Raw genomic sequence first — 18,895 nt, forward strand, 5'->3', positions numbered from 1 at the left:
AATGGTTTGGCTAGATTAGATTGACTGTAGGGTTAATTAATAATAATCTTATTGCTAAAATGTTACATTTTTATTGACTAAAACTAAATGAAAATAATTAAAAGGCTCCTTTGACTAAAACTAGACTTTTTTTAGTCGACTAAAACTTGACTAAACAAAAATAGTATAAGATTGTCTAAATACTGTATAATAAAAACTAACAGGGATATTTATCCCGAGACTAAGACTAAAATTGAAAATAATTACAAAATTACTATTAGTGTACATACAGTTACTCACACATTACATTAACAAACAGAGGTACTTGAATGTACTGTGAAGCTCACTGCTGCTACATATAAAACCCCGACGACACAAACAGCGATGGAACACATCGACTTCTACAAAGCTACTGGTGATGTTTTGTCTAGGCTTCTGATTGGCCCCCTGTTGATTAGGGATGCTCCCAACAGCATTTAACAGGGCGTTTTGCGTTTTAAGGTGGACAAAGATTTTTTGTAGGCGTTATGGACAGAATTATTTAAAAAAAAAAAACAACTAAGTTGCAAAATCACTGTACTGAGCTTAAAGTCTTCTGTAAATGTTATTCGGTTTTATGCCTTCATTTATAAGAAATTTAATCACAAGCCCTGGATTGACTTGCATGCCCTTCATAGTATCAATATATACATAAATATTCCTGGTGAAGCAGGTTAGTTTACAAGCAATGTCAACAGTTTTAAAGTGACAATTTGATCAAAAATAAAAATTTACGCCAAGTGCCCATTTGTAGTTTAGCCAAGACAGGGTATACTTCCCCAACACCAGTAATGCATCTGCTCTATGATTGCATCTTTCTTAACAATAGGGACAATAGCGAACACTTGTGATCTAATCTTGTGAACGTGACATCACTGCTTATGCACTACAAGAGATGTGAAGAATTTTAGCAAACCAGCTATGCTTCTTAAAAGATTCTTCACATGTCTGTATGGAGACTAAAGCTAAACACTGAGGTCTGTAATGTGCTGCTGCTCCAACACCCAAGTTGTCATTCCTGTTCTAACATAAGTTAAAAATAGACAGATGATGTATGTGTGCGAGTATGTGATACTGACATCTATGGAGCAGCCCATTAGTGATCCTCTCTCCACAGCCCTCCTTATGATACTGAAAAGATCAGCAGGAGGTTTACTCAGCTCGTACATCTCCGTCACGCCACCCGTGAAGTCCTCGAATCCTTCTGACGTGCTGCCTCCTGAGAGAGCCTCATAGCAGCCGTTCAGCCTGACACACACACACACACACACACACACACACACACATACATTTTAATAGTATACATTTTGTATATGTGATATTTTATTTCAGTACTGTGATATCTCCACAGTAGCAGCAACAGGTAACCCTGGTAATGTTGGCACCTCAGATCCCTGCTGCTACTGTGGAAGCTTTATACTACTGATATAAAATATTGAATAAATAAGAATAAGAATAAAGAATTGTCGTTCTTAAAGAAAGTAATACCCTATGCAATATAAATTAATATTGTTATTGATTGCAATACATGAAGATGACATATCATCATCATCATTATTATTATTATTATTATTATTATTATTATTAACAACAACAACAACAACAACAACAACAACAACAACTAAATAATTTTTCTCATGCTTCTCTGGGCACAAGGCAGGGTACACCCTTAATGGGCTACACCCTGGTTGGAAATGCCAATCAAACCACAATCCATGTCATTAGACTGTGGGAGGAAACCCACCAAGCACAGGGAGAGCATGCTAACTCCATCCATGTACAGGACGGGACTTGAACACCGGACTCTGGAGGTGTGAGGACACAGTGCTAAACATTACGCCACGGTGTCACCTGTCAGTTACATGTTTTTAATCAATTACAAGCCAAACATAATGCAATTTATTCCAAAAACTGAAATCACCTAAAAAAGAAATAATGCATGATCTTAGATGATTTGTTCTATGATTTGAATTAAAACCTTGTAGCTGGCTTTAAATTTAACCTCACTGTTCTGTAATCATCAGGTCTAACTGTTACAACATGCATGAGAGTAAAAATTTCACCTCTCAAAAAAACCCGCTGCACAATTATTTTAACCAGCTGTGGTTTTTAACTCAACCTGAGAATCTGTAAAGGTCCAAAAACTATGGCAGTACTTGAGTTTCATTTTCTAGCACTTTAAGATTTTTTGCATGCCCCTTGTCTTACTTAGCATAGGCCTTTTCCACCAGAGCGCTCCAGAACTCGCCGCCTTCTGCCGAGTGCACGAACAGCAGCTTCCCATCTTTAACTGGCAGCCTGTCATCAATCACCACGTCGAGCCACTCACCAAACTGCCAGAACTAGAGAAAGGGGGGGGGGGGGGGGGGACGAGGAAAAGTGGGTGAGACAGAGACTGAGATGACCTCAAACAAATTAACAACCACCAGATGGCAGAATGTCAGCAATTCCTGGAGTAACAGAACAGAGAATGTGCATACAGTAAACATGCACTGGAGACAATTAAGAAGCAGGACTAAAGCACATAAAAAGCTAGTGGACTATGTGACATGTGTGTGAGACATTTTGCTAGTTCCTTGACAATGACGCGATCTCACGATCATCAGGCGAAACAGAAGTCATAAATAAGCCGATACACTCTCACACTGATCTCATAATGAAATCCCATGATCGTATCGTCTCTGCAGAGACAACCTCCTAAGAGAGATCAGTGCATCTGTTTAAAGTTATCCTGTGTCTCTGGAAAGCATTAGTCTGGCCATCGTGCCTGGCTGACCTGTTACTGCTCATGCAATCTTATTTTATGATGTTTCATTGTTTATAGTATTATAGTAAGAGTTTATAAAATTACTCACTCACTCAGCATCTATACAGCTTTATCCTGCATACAGGGTCACAGGAGGCCTGGAGCCTATCCCAGGAGACTTAGGGCACGAGGTAGGGTATACCCTGGACGGGGTGCTAATCCGTCGCAGGGCACAAACACACACATATATATGCACACACTTATTTCCCACACTACGATTTGGGAACGCCATTCTGCATGTCTTTGGACTGTGAGAGGAAACCGGAGTACCCAGAGAAAGCCCACCAAGCATGGGGAGAACATGCAAACTCCATGCACACAGACCTGAGGTGGGAATCGAACATGGAACCTGAAGGTCCAAGGTGACAGTGCTAACTGAGATGGACACTTCTAAAAACAAAAGTTCTGCGACATATTTGTTCCATCCAGTTGATTCAGCCAAGCGAGAACTATTTAGTGACACCCCCTGTTTTGTGCACAGGGAGAACTATAATGCATGGCAACTATAGTACATGGCTGTCTTAATACTTTTGGCCACCACTGTACATGTAAAGAATTTAAAATAAATGCTTATCGAATAAAAGTAGACTTCTGTAAGTTGTAAAGTGCACCAGCATGGATGAAATCACAGAATCATTCATACTTCATTGCTGTTTTCTGAGCCGAATCCAAACACCGAGTTACAACCTGTGGTTCCATGCTGGTGACTTACAGAGTTGTGAGATGTTATGTTGTGTATGAGAGTGTTGTGTTACAGTGAAGACGCCGGCCATGAAGCGAAGCTTTTCCACTAATAAAACATCCTGAAATCTTTTTTTGCCAGCTATCACACCAACTTGCCAGCGATTACAATTCTTTATTTCTCAATCAGGGTCATCTGTTACTTTGTAAACATTTTAAATTACATTTAATCCTGGGGAATGTTTGTGAAACACATTTGACTTATTAAAGCTCACGTTACATGGTGACAGCAAACAGTTGTCCTGTCACCGGCTCCTTGTTTTAACTCTGCTTTGAAGTTAATAATAATAAAGAGAAATGCTCTGTGTCTGGTTATGGAGAAATTGCAAAGTGTAAACTGACCTGAAAGGATCCACCCACATGATTTTCTTGTGACTGAATATGTAAATGTTGCCACCGCCACTATATTATAACGTCCACAATGACATATATATATATTTGTTAAATACCATTTGAATGATTTTGAGCAAATAAATCTGAGAACTCAGCAGTGCTGTGGTATAAGGTGAGAATCATCTCATTAAATGCATTTTCCCAAATACAAAACAATATCAAAATCTTTGAAACAAAGATGCAACTTGCAATTACCACTTTGCATCAGCTTGTGGTAAACCAACATGGCCACTTACTGCAACATCTCCTTTCTCTAGTTCTGAATTAGTTAATATGAGAGCTGTACTGAAAGTAATGCAAAAGTGTATATAACTTGTATGCTAACTGACATGGGTGAGTCAAACTGCACATGCTGATTGACTAACTCTTCCTCTAGACAGTGGTACTACCCAGCGTAGTCTCAGTCACAAGCAATGGATTAGTGCCATCATTGAACTCTTGAATCGTCATTAAAAATCCCCTTTGTCACAGTTTATGGTCTTTCACCTCGATACAGAAGGTTTATGGGGATGCAAATGCATTGCTTGTAATTTAGAATATGTTGAATAATACAGTTGTGTAGAGGAAGAGTTATTCTACCAACATGTACTCCCGTGTCAGTTCATAGAAAAGATATGACCAACTTTTAACATTAATTAAGTCCTCGTAGCAGTGTTGGCTTCAGGGGAGCTCCTACTCACTATTTCGAGACGGTACAGTAATCATTAACATTAGACTTGTGACAACATTTGTCCCCTATTGTTGCAGTGCTGTAATTTCATATTGCAGCAATTTGCGGGATGTGGCGTATGTGTGTGTGCAATGTGTGCCACACCTGGTACTAAATACATTGTATGATGTCAGACTGGACTGATAAGCATTAATGCTCTAAGTGGCTTGGTGACAGGCTGGATTATAGATTAGCAACACTGCTGGCTTCTCCTGTATGGTTTTAGGCTTCCTATACACACTAGGAGATATAATCATTACCATATTACAAGGAAATTATTTCACATTTCTACAATAGCATGTCTTGAACAGTTTTTAATACCTTGTGTAAAATTGCCTTCTAATAAGGCTTTCCACAAGGTTAGAAACCTGTCTCACTTAGCATTCACGCTAGCATTATCAACATCAGACCAAAAGGCATGACAGAAGGACAGAATGTGGATTATATACGGTGGTGTCTTTACCAGCTGAAAACTGGAGTTTAAAAATGTTTACATTTTGCGACTAGATTTTATCCATACAGCTGCCTGTGGTGACCGACCCCACAAAATATAAAATCAATTAAGCAATTAATTAAATGAAATTAATTACTAAAAAAAATAAAATAAAAGCAATGATCTGTAATCTGTTGACAGACTCTCCCTGCTCCTGTATGCCTAGTACCAGAGCACACAAGCGTGCGATAGTACTGCAAGGCTGCGTTCAGTAACGGGATGCTCAAAAAAATACAGTACGACATTTTTTCATTAAACGCGCTCTGTGCTCTCGTGTGCTGTCTATTCTATAGTCAATGTCTTTGGATGCTCATTAAATTTACCATTTAATTTGGCAGTATTTAAATTATTAGTTTTTTTTTCCATTTTTCAAAACTCATCTTGTTCCATGTTTGTTTTAATCGAACCAATCATGTCACGTGTGAACACAACCTAAATGAAGCAGTTTGTTTAACAGACAGAGTCTACAGCTAAACATTTACAGATTAACTACACCGTTTTACATTCTGTACGCCCACCCGTCTCCTGGTCTTCTCGTCTCCACTAGTTTCCCAGGAACACTCTATCTGCATGACAGATAACACTGTGTCCAACCAAGCAGAATGAGTGGACAACACTGTGGCAGCCTGAATACACATAAAAGAAATCTCCATGTCAGAACAGAGACCGTATTTTATGACTATTGAATCTAAGGCTTTTGTAAACAGATAGACGGAGTCCAAACTGGGGTTTTTCTTCGGGTCTCTGCCATTTTCTGTCATGCTCTCTGTCCATCACTGAATGATCAAAGTTTTTGAAATTAGCTCTTTCACCTGGGAGGAAATGTCGGCAGACCTGCTTAGAAAAACATTACATTCTCATATTGCTGAACTAATGCAAACAGACACACACACACACACACACAATCCATGCAGTACCAACACGTTTTTTTTTTTTTTTTCAAAGTAAAATACCAGCTTTTGTATGCTTTTCTTATTTCTGTGAGAAACACCCTGGAGGGACACACACCCTTTTACAGCTACTCACACACCTGAGCTAAGCTGTACATGCAGTAAAACACCCACACACACACATGATATAGTTATATTCTCTCTCTTGCAGCTTAGTACTTAATGTAACGAGTGGATAGAATTGCTTTATACAGGACTAAAGACAAACATTTATCTAGCACAATCACAGACACACACACACACAGACACACACACACACACACAGACACACACACAGTAAACTCATGAAGTGCACTCAATGCTTTAAGTGAGAAGCTCAACCCATGAACATATGATGTGATTAAGTACTGAGTAACATCTAATCATATCGTCATTAATTATAACACTGAGGAACTTTAAGTACATTTAACATGATTATTTTCGCATCAGTGCATGTGGTCAATCTGCTCTTCTGCCCCAAAGCTCCATTACTCAGGCACATCTGTCCAAAACATGCTACAGATTGGAGTGAGGTAAAAAGACGGCAGACATTTTTTCATTCTTTTGCGTACCCCTACAACCATTCTCTTTCTTCTATCCCATTCATTTAATCCTTTCTATTTAACACTAGATTTTATTTCAATTCTATTTCTATAAATGTTCCATTCTTTCAAATTCTATTCAAACACTTTCCTGTGATTTACTTAAATTGTATTCCCTTTATTCTTTTCTAGTTCACTCCATTCCTTTGTATCCTCCCTATCTCACCCATTGTCTTTTCACTTTGATTCAGATCCATTTCATTCCTTATCTTCAGTCCTATCAGATACATTTCGATCAGTTCCATGTGAAGGAGAAGTCAGTTATCATCTTCCAATACATTTACTTTTTCCAAAGTCTGTGAATATCTCCTTGTAGTCCACTATTGTGTGTGGGCTTCACCAAAAAAGCTGCGACTTGACTGTTATTTAACACATGCACAAAGCAACCTTAAACTAAATATAACAGCTGATAGTTATATAAGAGCTATTGAGTAACTGTGTAATGTGTTGTTAGTTGCAGCCCTAATTCCAAGGTAAAGCTTAGTTTACATTTACATTTAGGCATTTGGCAGACGCTCTTATCCAGAGCGACTTACATTTTTATCTCATTACACATGAGCAGTTTAGGGTTAAGGGCCGCGCTCAAGGGCCCAACAGTGGCAATTTGGTGGTTGTGGGGTTTGAACCCGGGATCTTCCGAACTGTAGTCCAATGCCTTAACCACTGAGCCTTAACCACTGAGCTACCCCTGGCCCCGGGCCCCAGTTGTCTGAGTGTGTGTGTGTGTGTGTGTGTACCTGAAAGTGAAAGATCCCAGCGTATCCGTCTCTGAAGCTCTGTCCATGTGGAACCACGCGGTGCAGCAGGTCATCATTAAGAGTGAGAGACGCGATCGCAGCCAGCAGCCAACAATCACCTGTAACACAAACACACATTGTATATTTAATCAGAGGTGATGCTTACATTGAAGAGTGTGTACTGGTCTGGTTTGGTAATTCTCTTACTCCAATGCACCTACATCTTGAACTTGAAAAAAAAAAAAGAACAAAACTGGGATTCCTGTTTGGAATAATAATCATTATTATTATAACCAGATGCACTGTTTAAGCTCTCTCATGCTTTTTATGTTACATCAGACAACCATAAGCCAAAAGTGCATTTCTAAACACAAAACAATGAGAACTACTGACTCATGTTTACTTTTAGGATTGTCTCACATTTTCCTAATTGCTGCTGCAAGTCTAACGGCTAAGATAAGTGTGACCTCTTGAACAGGACATGAACTACTACACTTCCAAATAAAGACAAATCAACTGGATGTTTAGGACCGTGCTCAAACAGGCTGTTCTGTGTAAATTCATCAAACGCTGCACAAAATCAGCAAACCATCATTTACATCACGATTCACTAAAAACTAAAAACTAAAATATAACAAAGTGCACAGAGGCAGTGAGTAGTTTGTAGTTGGGTTATAAACAAGCCGAGGCAGGCCTCCAGGCACAGAAACATTTATTACCATCATCCTTCACCAAAAGCATAATAAAACAGATGCAGAGGTACAGTACAGTAGGCGCTTTATTGCAGCTCCACGACATAATAAAGGAATTGGTTTTCCTTTTCAAGGGTGACAAATTATATGGGAAACATGATTGCTTCATCATGCTGTGTGAGACATTAGTTTATTTTAGTCTACATGATTTGTGACTTCCTGATTCCTTAGAGCGAAGCATTACAGCAAAATCATACGATGAAGCATTTCTACCTGACGTGTGTGGTCTCTTCCAGGAGGAGCTCACCTACTCAACAGGGCATGAGGGGAACCTTTATTGTTTTGTTGTGGCTGAAAATTATGCCAATTATATCTTACGACCTTCACAAGCATCAGCTTTTAACCTCACTAAACACCTCCAGCGGATTTTTGAGTTCTGTGTTACGTAACGCTTTTCACCACCAGCACCACAACACTAAGAGAACAAACACCATTAGTATCATTACCCTAGTGCAGTTTCATTAAAGTTGTTTTATGTTTCACATTGTGCATCGGAGTTGCTCAGGAGACTGCAGTCAAAAGCCTTATTTTATTTAAGGTTAATTTGTCACTGGATCAGGTAAACACTATTCTTCCTGGCTGATGCATGAGTACTGTAAAAGACTCACCCAGGGCTCCCTGACATATATCTGTGCGAGTGGCTCCATGCATGATGAACTCAGGGCGAGAGCAGATCTCCTGTAAACACACACAAACACACACACACAGTTCTATATGTAAAAAAAATATAATAATAATAATTATATACACAAGTAAACAAATAAGTACTGAAGAAATTCACTGTAGTTGGCCATAACAGCCACAGTGTTGAGAAACACTAACACACCAGACAGACAGTCGTGGCTGGATGAGCCCATGAGAAACAGCCAAACTAAGTTCTGAGATAACTTCCTCAAACTTGTTAATCTTACTTAGGGGTGAGATTCTGATGGTTTGATAGGCTTAAGCAAAAATATTTTTTATCTATAAAATGTTATTTTTAAATGTTTGGGTAAAAAAAATATTTATAATTTTTATTATTTATTATATATAACATAATATGGAACATTAGTAAATGTGTACAGTAAGTTATTTTTTTATTACTATTTAAATAATAAATGTAATTCATCTAAAAAATGTAAATAAATGTAGTCCAGTGATCCCAACTGAATCTAAACCCACAGTTAGAACACAATAAGCTAAGAACATAAATAATGTATAAGGCATGCACGGGTCATAGCATATCATCATTTTAATCACTGCTCAAAAGTGCGCACGACAAAGTATGAAAACTCCGGGAATTTCCTGGGATTACCGACACTAACTGCTATTTACATTTTTTAGGTGGTATAAAAAAAAATAATAATAATGTTTTGCTGCTTTTTCATTTTATTAGTTAACAATAACTAGCACCAAAGCTACTGTATATACTCTGTACTGCTGAAAGGCTAGCGCGCACACACACACACAGAGCCATACACTGTCCATCTCATATAGCGTTCTCTCTCTGTGCGTACACACTAACATTTGTTAAAAAAAAAAAATCAGAGGGGGAGGGGAGGGGTCATGTTACTCTCAGAGCACATGTGAGATTCCTGCTGTTTGTCTGTGACCCGTCATATAAACGGCTCATACCATAAGAACAGTATGACAGAAAATAGTAGTGGTTTCCTTACAGTTCCTCAACCTCAGCTACATCACTCCAGTTCATAACAGATCGCAACTAGACATGTATCTTTTTTTTTTGTTGGTTCTAGGTCCTGAAACTTTAACTAATTTATAACATCATCCTTACTAAACTATCCAAGAACTAAGCTGAATGAATGAAAGCAGAAATGTCTTTTAGTCCAACAAGTCTCATACAGTACATGATCATTCGCATCCCCACTTGTGCAGGTTTTTTTTTTTTTTTTTTTTTTGAAGGGGGTTCTATGGAAATTTCTTCATGATCCACACCTCTAGTCCCAACCATATGTGAACCCTTTGGAAAGCTTTTTTTAAAAAAAAAAAAAAAGAATGATTTTCCTGTTTGTTCCACAATATCTGTTTGTTGCACATCGGTTTTACTCCAACTGCACAGCTGCAGAAACAAATAATTTCCTGACCTCTTTCATACATCACTTACATTGGAGAAAGTGTATCTCTGTTTCCATTTCAAGATCTGGCTTTACTCGACCTTCACCTTACTAAGCATATTTACGATGGCCTTGTAGGATATGTAGGTTTTTTTGTAAACGATTACCGTAGCCAGCCAACGAAACCATTAGCTGGCCAGCATTTCCTCACACACCCCTTACACATTTCCTTTTAAATGTGCTACAAAATTAAAACCTGGTCTAAATGGCCCCATCACTGGCTTCTGGCCAACACTTAGACCTGCTGCGGTTTCTCCGCTCTCGGGATGAGCCCACAAGTAATCTTGCTAAATCACCAACAGAGACCCAGCCATCCTTTTTGTTTTTCCACAAATCACATAAATCTTGGCAAAGACCGTTACACACACCCACATTCTGCAGTCTCTCTCTTTCCCACACTCATCCATAACAACAAGGCAGGACTGAATGCTAAAAGAAAGGCAGTGAAAGAAAGTGCCATAAAGTATGGTTTTCAGGAGGTGAAGAACACAAGCTTGAGGAAATTACGATGCATGTCCAGGAGAGAAGCCAGGATCATACTAGGAACTACTGAAGCTGAGTTTTCCAAACTCATGAGTCACAGAATTACTTATTGGCTCAGTTGTTATCAGGAAACACGATGTTTAGTTAAAAAGAATACTTTCGTGTTTGCACAGATGGTAAGTTGGCATCATAGTCAGGCAAGAGAACTTAACATGAATTTGATCTCAACTGTGTCTCACCCATGTTTGATGTGCTGAACTTAAACAACTGTAGTCACTACCTGAAACTTATGCATTTGTTTAAAAATCAGTTTGTGTCTAAAACACTTCCATAACCTTGGTGAAAGTGTGTGTAATATACAGTCCTGTGCAAAAGCCTGACCCACACCACATTTATTCATATTTTAGTTTAACTGTCCCAGACTTTCTTGTATTTTAATGTAGTCTAGAGGAATAGTCCTGGCTCTCATTCTCAGTCTAGTCTAGTCTCTGTACCTGACCGGTTTCGGAGGAATGTTTTTTTGTTTGTTAAGCCACACAGTGACCTATGAATCATTCAACTGTAAAAGCCATCTAACTTCAGGCATGAAACAGTGAGAAAAAGGGGTAGATGATCAGGCCGGAGATGAGTGTACTGGTGATGCTGAATGCTAAGCGTTTGTAACAGACGAGGGGGGAAATGAGGTTGCTGCTGAGGTTGTTACATAAACAACCAATTTTTTAAGCAGTTTGCAGCCTGTCACGGTAAAACATTTGTTCATTTAAGTTCTTTAATTTAATCTACATAATTCAATGTAACTCAATATGAAGAAATGAGGAGTGACTTAAGACATTTCACAAAACGGTCTATATAGTCCTGCACAAAAGTCTTGGACACCTTAATATTTTTAGTACACATTTTGTTAAATATGCTCATCATGTCTGCATTATTATGTACAAAACCACCCAATATTACCATATCCAACTTAAAATGAATAAACAACTGGTTTTCAGATAGAGACAAACAAACCTAATGTAGGCTCCTGAGTTTTGTATGAAAATAGAAAGGATCAAGTGTGACAAAGTTACTAGAAGAATTCATATTCTCCAGCATGCTCAGTAAAACCTAACAGCTGTTTTACTTACAGTACTGTGCAAACGTCTTGGGAACATACAAACTCTGGGCTTGGAAATAATCATTAGTGTTGGATACAGATTTGTGAAGTTTTAAAAGTTCAATTTGATTTATATAGTGCTCTTAACAATGGTTATTTTCTCAAAGTAGCTTTACAGAATCAAAAAGAATTAGAGGAATAAGTATGAAATGTAAGAGAAAATATGTATAAAGTAAAACAACTGTTTTACTGAGCATGCTGAAGTTCTCCTGGTAACTCTGTCACACCTGCTTCTGTCATGCAAATCACGGGAGCTACATATTATTTGTTTGTTTGTTTGTTTCCATCTGAAAACTAGTCTGTCATGAATTTGTTGCTTTCTTTACAGGCATGAAAATATTCTTCTGTATCATCAGTTTTTAAGTTATGTTTGCAAAATAGTGAAATTTTTTTTTTACATAATGCAGACATGATAAATATGTATAATATTAAAGATAATACGATATGGTGCTTTTGCACAATACTGCATACACACACACACACACACACACACAACAATTAAAAAAGGTTTCTTCCTTTAAAAATATACAATGCTGGCTAATATCTGGTGAATAAAAAATAATTCATTAATGGGATGAGCCAATAAGTAGTAAATGCACACTTCAAAATGCAGAGTAAGAGAAAGAAATGTGTAGATTAATTCCTTGGAAATAGAAGACCCTGCACCTCCATAGTCTTTCCAATGTAACATGTTTGCTACCTTAACAACAACTTTGCAAATGATTCCAGCTACATGGTATAGCATTGTATTCTCACACAGCATATTAAAAAGATCCTAAACTTTTATAATGTACTTTAATATCTTTTAGCTTGACTTGATTTGTTTAATCAGAGTATGTTTACGGTCACTTACTGTTGGCCTCATCCAGCGCACACCCTGCGTTTTGGAGGAGCGTGGCCCGAGCTCGTTAAATCCCAGCGAGGTGCCGCTGGCAGGAAAGTAGGAATCCTCAAACAAGGTCCTGCGCTGGAGGCACTGAGACCTCAGCATCTCGTAGTCCTGACCCAAAAACTTGACAGCCTTGTGGTTCTGGCCCCAGCCATCATCTCGGTCCCACTGACTGCGCAGCCTGGCCGCCATTCCCATAGCGCAAATGGGCTCCATGACAGGTCTGAGACGTCAAAAAAAAAAAAAAAAAAAAAAAGATAACAGTTGACAACAGTCCAGGCGGGGGACGGTTAAGCCAATGAGGTTCCGGATGGTCCGCTTCACCGTTTTAAGGAGTGAAGAGTGAAGGAAAAGCTGGAGGCAGGCTCATGTGATGAAAAAGTGAAGGCTGGTCCTGGGAGTCCTAAGACACACAAGATAAAAGTGTTTAGAAAAATGTCAAACGTTATTAAATGTGACATTTCCTTGAATGTGTCACATGAACACTGATTTGACTTACAACACAATCAGTTAATCAGGTATGGTAAGATTTTTAGTTTTTCAATTTTCTAATCAGTCAATAAATTCATCTTTATTTCTAGCCAAAACCAAAGACATAATGAAATGTCACTTCAGTGTCAGGCAAAACATCTGATGAATATATAAAGCATGTGCAATTTGCCTAGATCCGTATTTTCGTATACCGGATGCAAATCACACCCGCCATGCAAAATATTAAAGAACAGTATTGCAGTTCTTTAAATTATTGCAAAAAGTGTACTAGTGTACCCTGTTACAAACTGTGGGAAAAGATGTTCTGTACTCAGTAGCTGGGAGGCAACAGAGTGCCTTGGTGTTGTCATTTGCATATATAGAATTTACATATATTCATTTAACAGACTTTTTTAACTAAAACAAGCTTAGCAGTGATATAACACAATCAGAGATGGCTGTTACGAGTTAAAGTGCCTTGCTTAAGGGCCCAACAGGTCCAACCCTTCCGGTAGTGTTGGGAACTTTTTCAGAGACCAGTAGACTTCTTTCAAGCAGAAATTACTCTTTATTGAGAACTTGCCGAGCGTCGCTGTAGTCATCCAAATCTGACTAAAAACTCAGCTCTTGACAGTTTATACTTTACAAGAGGGAGGGATACAAAGAGGTGGAGACAATCTAAACAAAGCATAGTCTAGTACAGGAGTCAGTCTGGTAACGGAAGTTCCCCAGCCCTGATCTCATCAGCATAACTAGCTTTCAAATGCATAGGTGCTAATCTAATCAGCCTGACAGTATCACCCAAACCTTCACATTATAATAGAGACAGGCACAGCCTGGCCTTGAGGTTAGCCTTCACATTGACTTTGGGACACTACCCAGTGGTCAGGAAGTACATAGAGACAAAAAGGTTCATGTCTCAGACACCTGGGCTACCAGACTTGATCTTCTTAGAATGTCATTAACTTTACCTTAAAATGTAAAACCCAATGTACAGTTGTGGCCAAAAGTTGAGAATTACATAAATATTGGAAATTGGAAAAGTTGCTGCTTAAGTTTTCATAATAGCAATTTGCATATACTCCAGAATGTTATGAAGAGTGATCAGATGAATTGCATAGTCCTTCTTTGCCATGAAAATTAACTTAATCCCAAAAAAAACTTTTCACCTCATTTTCACTGCTGAGATCATTTCAGTAATCGTCTTGTTAACTCAGTTCACAACAGTTTGGTGAAGAACAATGCATTTTCCAGCATGATGAAGCACCATGCCATAAGGCAAAAGTGATAACTAAGTGGCTCGGGGACCAAACGTTGAAATTTTGGGTCCATGGCCTGGAAACTTCCCAGATCTTAATCCCATTGAAAACTTGTGGTCAATCCTCAAGAGGCGGGTGAACAAACAAAAACCCACTAATTCTGACAAACTCCAAGAAGTGATTATGTAAGAAGGGGTTACTATCAGTCAGGATTTGGCCCAGAAGTTGATTGAGAGCATGCCCAGTCGAATTGCAGAGGTCCTGAAAAAGAAGGGCCAACACTGCAAATACTTTGTGTCATTTTCAAAACTTTTGGCCAGGACTGTATACAACTCTTTTAGTTTATATACTATTACGTTGGAATCTAGATTTAACATTTTATAAATTTGTAATCCTACAGTAGTCACAACGCTGTAATGTTGCTATATGGCCCAGCTCAAACCTTCACATGTAAGACCTTCATGCACAGGAGTTGACAAATCATTCGCTTGGGAAGGCTCGACAGTTAGTGTGGAAATATACTTGCTTTTATCTGCGCATACACGCACAATAATGACTGCTTCATGTATCCAGTATTTGATTGGTGCGTGGCTTGTGCATCTCCTCAGAAATTAATGTGATGTGCCAGCAAGCTGTAATTTGCATGTGAAAAGTAGGGGGCAGTGTCATCAGACATGTCATAAATGGCGGAAAAATTTAGCCAGGAATAAGTTCCTGTTTTTTGGATGGGCTCATCTAGGAAGTGTTGCAGGTGTTCATTATTATTTCCTTGGGCTTTGTCCCTTTATTCTAGGAATAGCATCAAATCCATCTTAAATGTCAACTCGATTCTAAGCTCCTCAAGTCTTGTCATATTTGTTTACTTCATGCAAAACTGTCTGATCAATTCTTTAGTCTTCCGCCCTACTGAAATCCTCCAGTAACACACATCTACATTTACATTCAGGCATTTTATCCAGAGCGACTTACAGAAAGTGCTTTGAAGTTTACATCACTGAATAGATACTTACACTGGGTTACTAGGTTACTAACGAAGTGCAATCAGTCAAACACAACTGGGAAGAGTTTTTTTTTTTTTTTACATTTTAATATACATCGTATATAGGCAAATATGTGAAAAAAATACACTCACAAAATTGCATACATTTCTTCCTTTAGACACTTAGTCTGGACCGCTAGGTATTTTGTTTGCTTATATTTGTTTGTCTTTTTTCTGTAACTGGCTATTTGACCTTTTCCTCATTTTGTAGCATCAAAAACCGAAACTAAAACGCGTCTAACTGAATTATGGTCATAAATGTACACACAATAGGCAATAGATCTGAACAAGGATCAAAGATCTTTCATTTGCAAAATGATTTACCAAAAAATTAATAATAAAAAACAGTTGTGATGATCCAAGTACTGCTGTGAAGCCTCTAAAATAAGCTCTGTGGCAGCCAGTTGCCAACCCGTCACATAATTTGTTGAACCGTCTCCACTTTCTGCAATTAAAGTCACATGATCTAAATATAAAGATGGGTGTATATAAAGCTCAAGAGTTTATTTAAAAACATACATAAATTAAGAGCCTCATAACCACCACGGAGCTTTCAAATCAAACCATAGACAGTTAAAAAACCGGAAAAGTATCAGTCATCGTCTGGTTACTACAATATCCCAAATTCTGAATATCCTAAAAAGCACCTCAAGATCCATGCTATATTTATTTCTTTTTAGTGTTTGATTACAGCACACAATGTTGTCTCCAGTTCATGTGTGAAAATGATTGCTCATGCTCCCACAGCCACTCTTTCACACTTTGAGTCCTGGAATATGCCTGTACATCAGTGACGGAAAAATCCATAGATGTGATAACCTGATCATTCAGTACATTCAGGCTGGTAATCAGATGATTTAATTTTATTACCACATAACATTGGGTCAATCTGGACTCATCAGACCACATGTCCTTTTCCATTGCACCAAAGTCCAATCTTTATGCTCCCCAAAGCAAGTTTTCTCTTTCTCTGAGGAGTTTCACAAACGAGTGGTTTTCTTATGGCCACACACCTGTTTAGTCCTAATCCTGGGAGTTCCCATCACATCACATTGTATGTATATGGAAATGCTCTTACTTTTACTATTATAGCTATAGTTTTACTGTTGATTCTTACACCATGCAACTTCACCAAGTCTTTAATTGATCTCCACTATAGTTCAGCACAATCCTTTCAGGTTTGGATAATGTGTTGAAGGTTCTTAACCCAGTTTGAGTAATTTCCAGGCAGCATGTATACAGGGGCAGTGCTGACTCAGACGGTTGAGACTCTAGGTTGCTGATTGGAGGGTTGGGGGTTCAAGCCCAGCCACCACCAGGTCACCACTGTTGGGCCCTTGATCAAGACCCTCAAGGCCAGAGATTCAATGTCGGTCCCAAGCCTGGAGAAACTGTGTGGTTTGTGACATGAAGGACACCTGGTGTGATACCTTGTGCCGGAATTTGTGGCTCAAATAATCCAGTGAGGTGACCTCTCGAACTCCAGGCCAAAGCCTGAAGAAAATAAATAAATCAGAATAATGCATAACTGCAACACTTCCTAGATGCGGCTATACAAAAAGAAAAAAAAAGGTTAAGTCAGAGAAGCAACCCAGAGGGTAAGAGTGAGTCATCAATACACTTCAGTGTGGGAGTTCTGTTCTTATTGTTATGATCAATGTTATGTTCACAGTCTTTTTAATCCCATCGACTGAGCAGTAAATAAAGATAAGTTAAGCTAAGATAAACCTTTATTTGTCCCACACAGTGGGGAAATTTCTACATCACATCAGCAAAGAAAGATATGCATAAAGAAGGAACAGTACAGTGTATGAATACAAAGAAAAAAAACAAACATTATTAAAAACAAGTATTTATACACAGTACTGTGTATACAGTAAATACAATGTTTACAGTTAAATTTTACTTACAGTAAGAAAGATTTGATGTTTGGCAGAAACAATTTCCATTCTTTTATTTAAATACTGTATTAACTTTACGATCACTTTGCTCAGACAACAGCTGAACATTATTACACTGCAGCAACACTTGCATATGGACAAAGAAATGGAGATGGAAAAAATAAAAAACAAGCCTGGGCAGAACACTGGCGCTCTAGCGTGCTTGAGGTTAACTAACACACTCAAGACTTGCTTATTCTCTATTACATAAAAATGTCTTTCAATCATGAAATGCCGTCTCCAAATAGGCTTCAAAAATGCGGCTTGTCTTATAAAAGTTCCATTTGTTCGATTGTTAATATAAAAGCATGATTCATTCCGGCTGTTTCAGTCAACAAAACTCTGTTTCACTGAAGCTGCTTTCATCATGCTCACATTGTACAGAAAACTACAGTTCTACAGTATTAAGGATGTAATTCCAGGTTATTGTTAATGTATTTGTTTCTGCACTCAGGGCAATACCTCTGTAACTGTTGCATGTGACCCGAGTCTTGGCATGAGAGGTGAAGGAGAGACTCGACAGTCTTGGGAAAAGCTTTGTGTAATTCAAGCCAGGCTTGTTTTTTCCCAGTCCCCTCCTTCTTGACTGTAAAGTACAGCCAAGACCTGAAATATGGACTGATTAGTCACTGTTCAAACTGCTGTGCTGAGCTGGGACTTTAGTGAACTCCTAACACACACACACACACACACACACACACACACACACACACACACACACAAGCAACTAATGCAGCCGGGAGGGTGTGGTGTTCGAACATGGAAACAGCGACGTGAATAGCTGCCATATCTGTGTGTGTGTGTGTGTGTGTGTGTGTGTGTGTGTGTGCATGCTTAATGTTGCCTATATTTCTAAGACTATTTGCAAAATCGAAAATCATGTGCTGTCTGCCAACAAACCTGAGATCTGAGTACTTCTTCCATGTTTTTATTTTTGAGAATTTTTTTTTCCATCTCACTCTCTCTCTTATTGGCTGAACACAAACAGCAGGTTTAAACCACAAGCCATAACTTCTCATTACTGGCATGCATCATGTTACAATCCTTTAAACCAGGGACTGGAATTCTTCCTCATTTCATTGACATCATTTAATTTGACTCACTAATAAGAATCGACTCTTTTGGCTCCCGAAAGGCTCACTGCCTTTTTTTTTTAATTATAAAAAAAAGAAAAATACAGGACAAAGCTTGTGGAATTTTCTCTAATGATTGCTTGTGTTTGACTAACTGTTTCTGAAAATGTCATGAAATCTTTACCTTTAAATTAACATTATAGATTATAACATCACGTTGCAGGAAAACAGAAAGAAAAAACTGCAAGCGATCAACTTTTACTTAAAAGAGACGAACTTCCACAAGCTAGGCAT

General features: G+C 38.4%; 1 protein-coding gene across 2 annotated transcripts in view; it reads right to left on the bottom strand.

The window, feature by feature from the left end:
* LOC128529789 (calpain-1 catalytic subunit-like) overlaps nucleotides 1-18,895 on the bottom strand; it is a 314,185-nt gene that overhangs the window by 8,509 nt on the left and 286,781 nt on the right. For both annotated transcript variants that reach the window (XM_053503322.1, XM_053503314.1), the window contains exons 2-6: nucleotides 12,784-13,222; nucleotides 8,789-8,858; nucleotides 7,429-7,547; nucleotides 2,227-2,360; nucleotides 1,098-1,266 (exon numbers count right to left, since the gene is read on the bottom strand). In XM_053503322.1, the coding sequence (XP_053359297.1) occupies nucleotides 1,098-1,266; nucleotides 2,227-2,360; nucleotides 7,429-7,547; nucleotides 8,789-8,858; nucleotides 12,784-13,035 (744 nt within the window). In that variant the 5' untranslated portion in view covers nucleotides 13,036-13,222. The remainder of the gene's footprint in view (nucleotides 1-1,097; nucleotides 1,267-2,226; nucleotides 2,361-7,428; nucleotides 7,548-8,788; nucleotides 8,859-12,783; nucleotides 13,223-18,895) is intronic.

This window comes from Clarias gariepinus, chromosome 1, assembly GCF_024256425.1.
Source record: "Clarias gariepinus isolate MV-2021 ecotype Netherlands chromosome 1, CGAR_prim_01v2, whole genome shotgun sequence".
NCBI lineage: Eukaryota > Metazoa > Chordata > Actinopteri > Siluriformes > Clariidae > Clarias > Clarias gariepinus.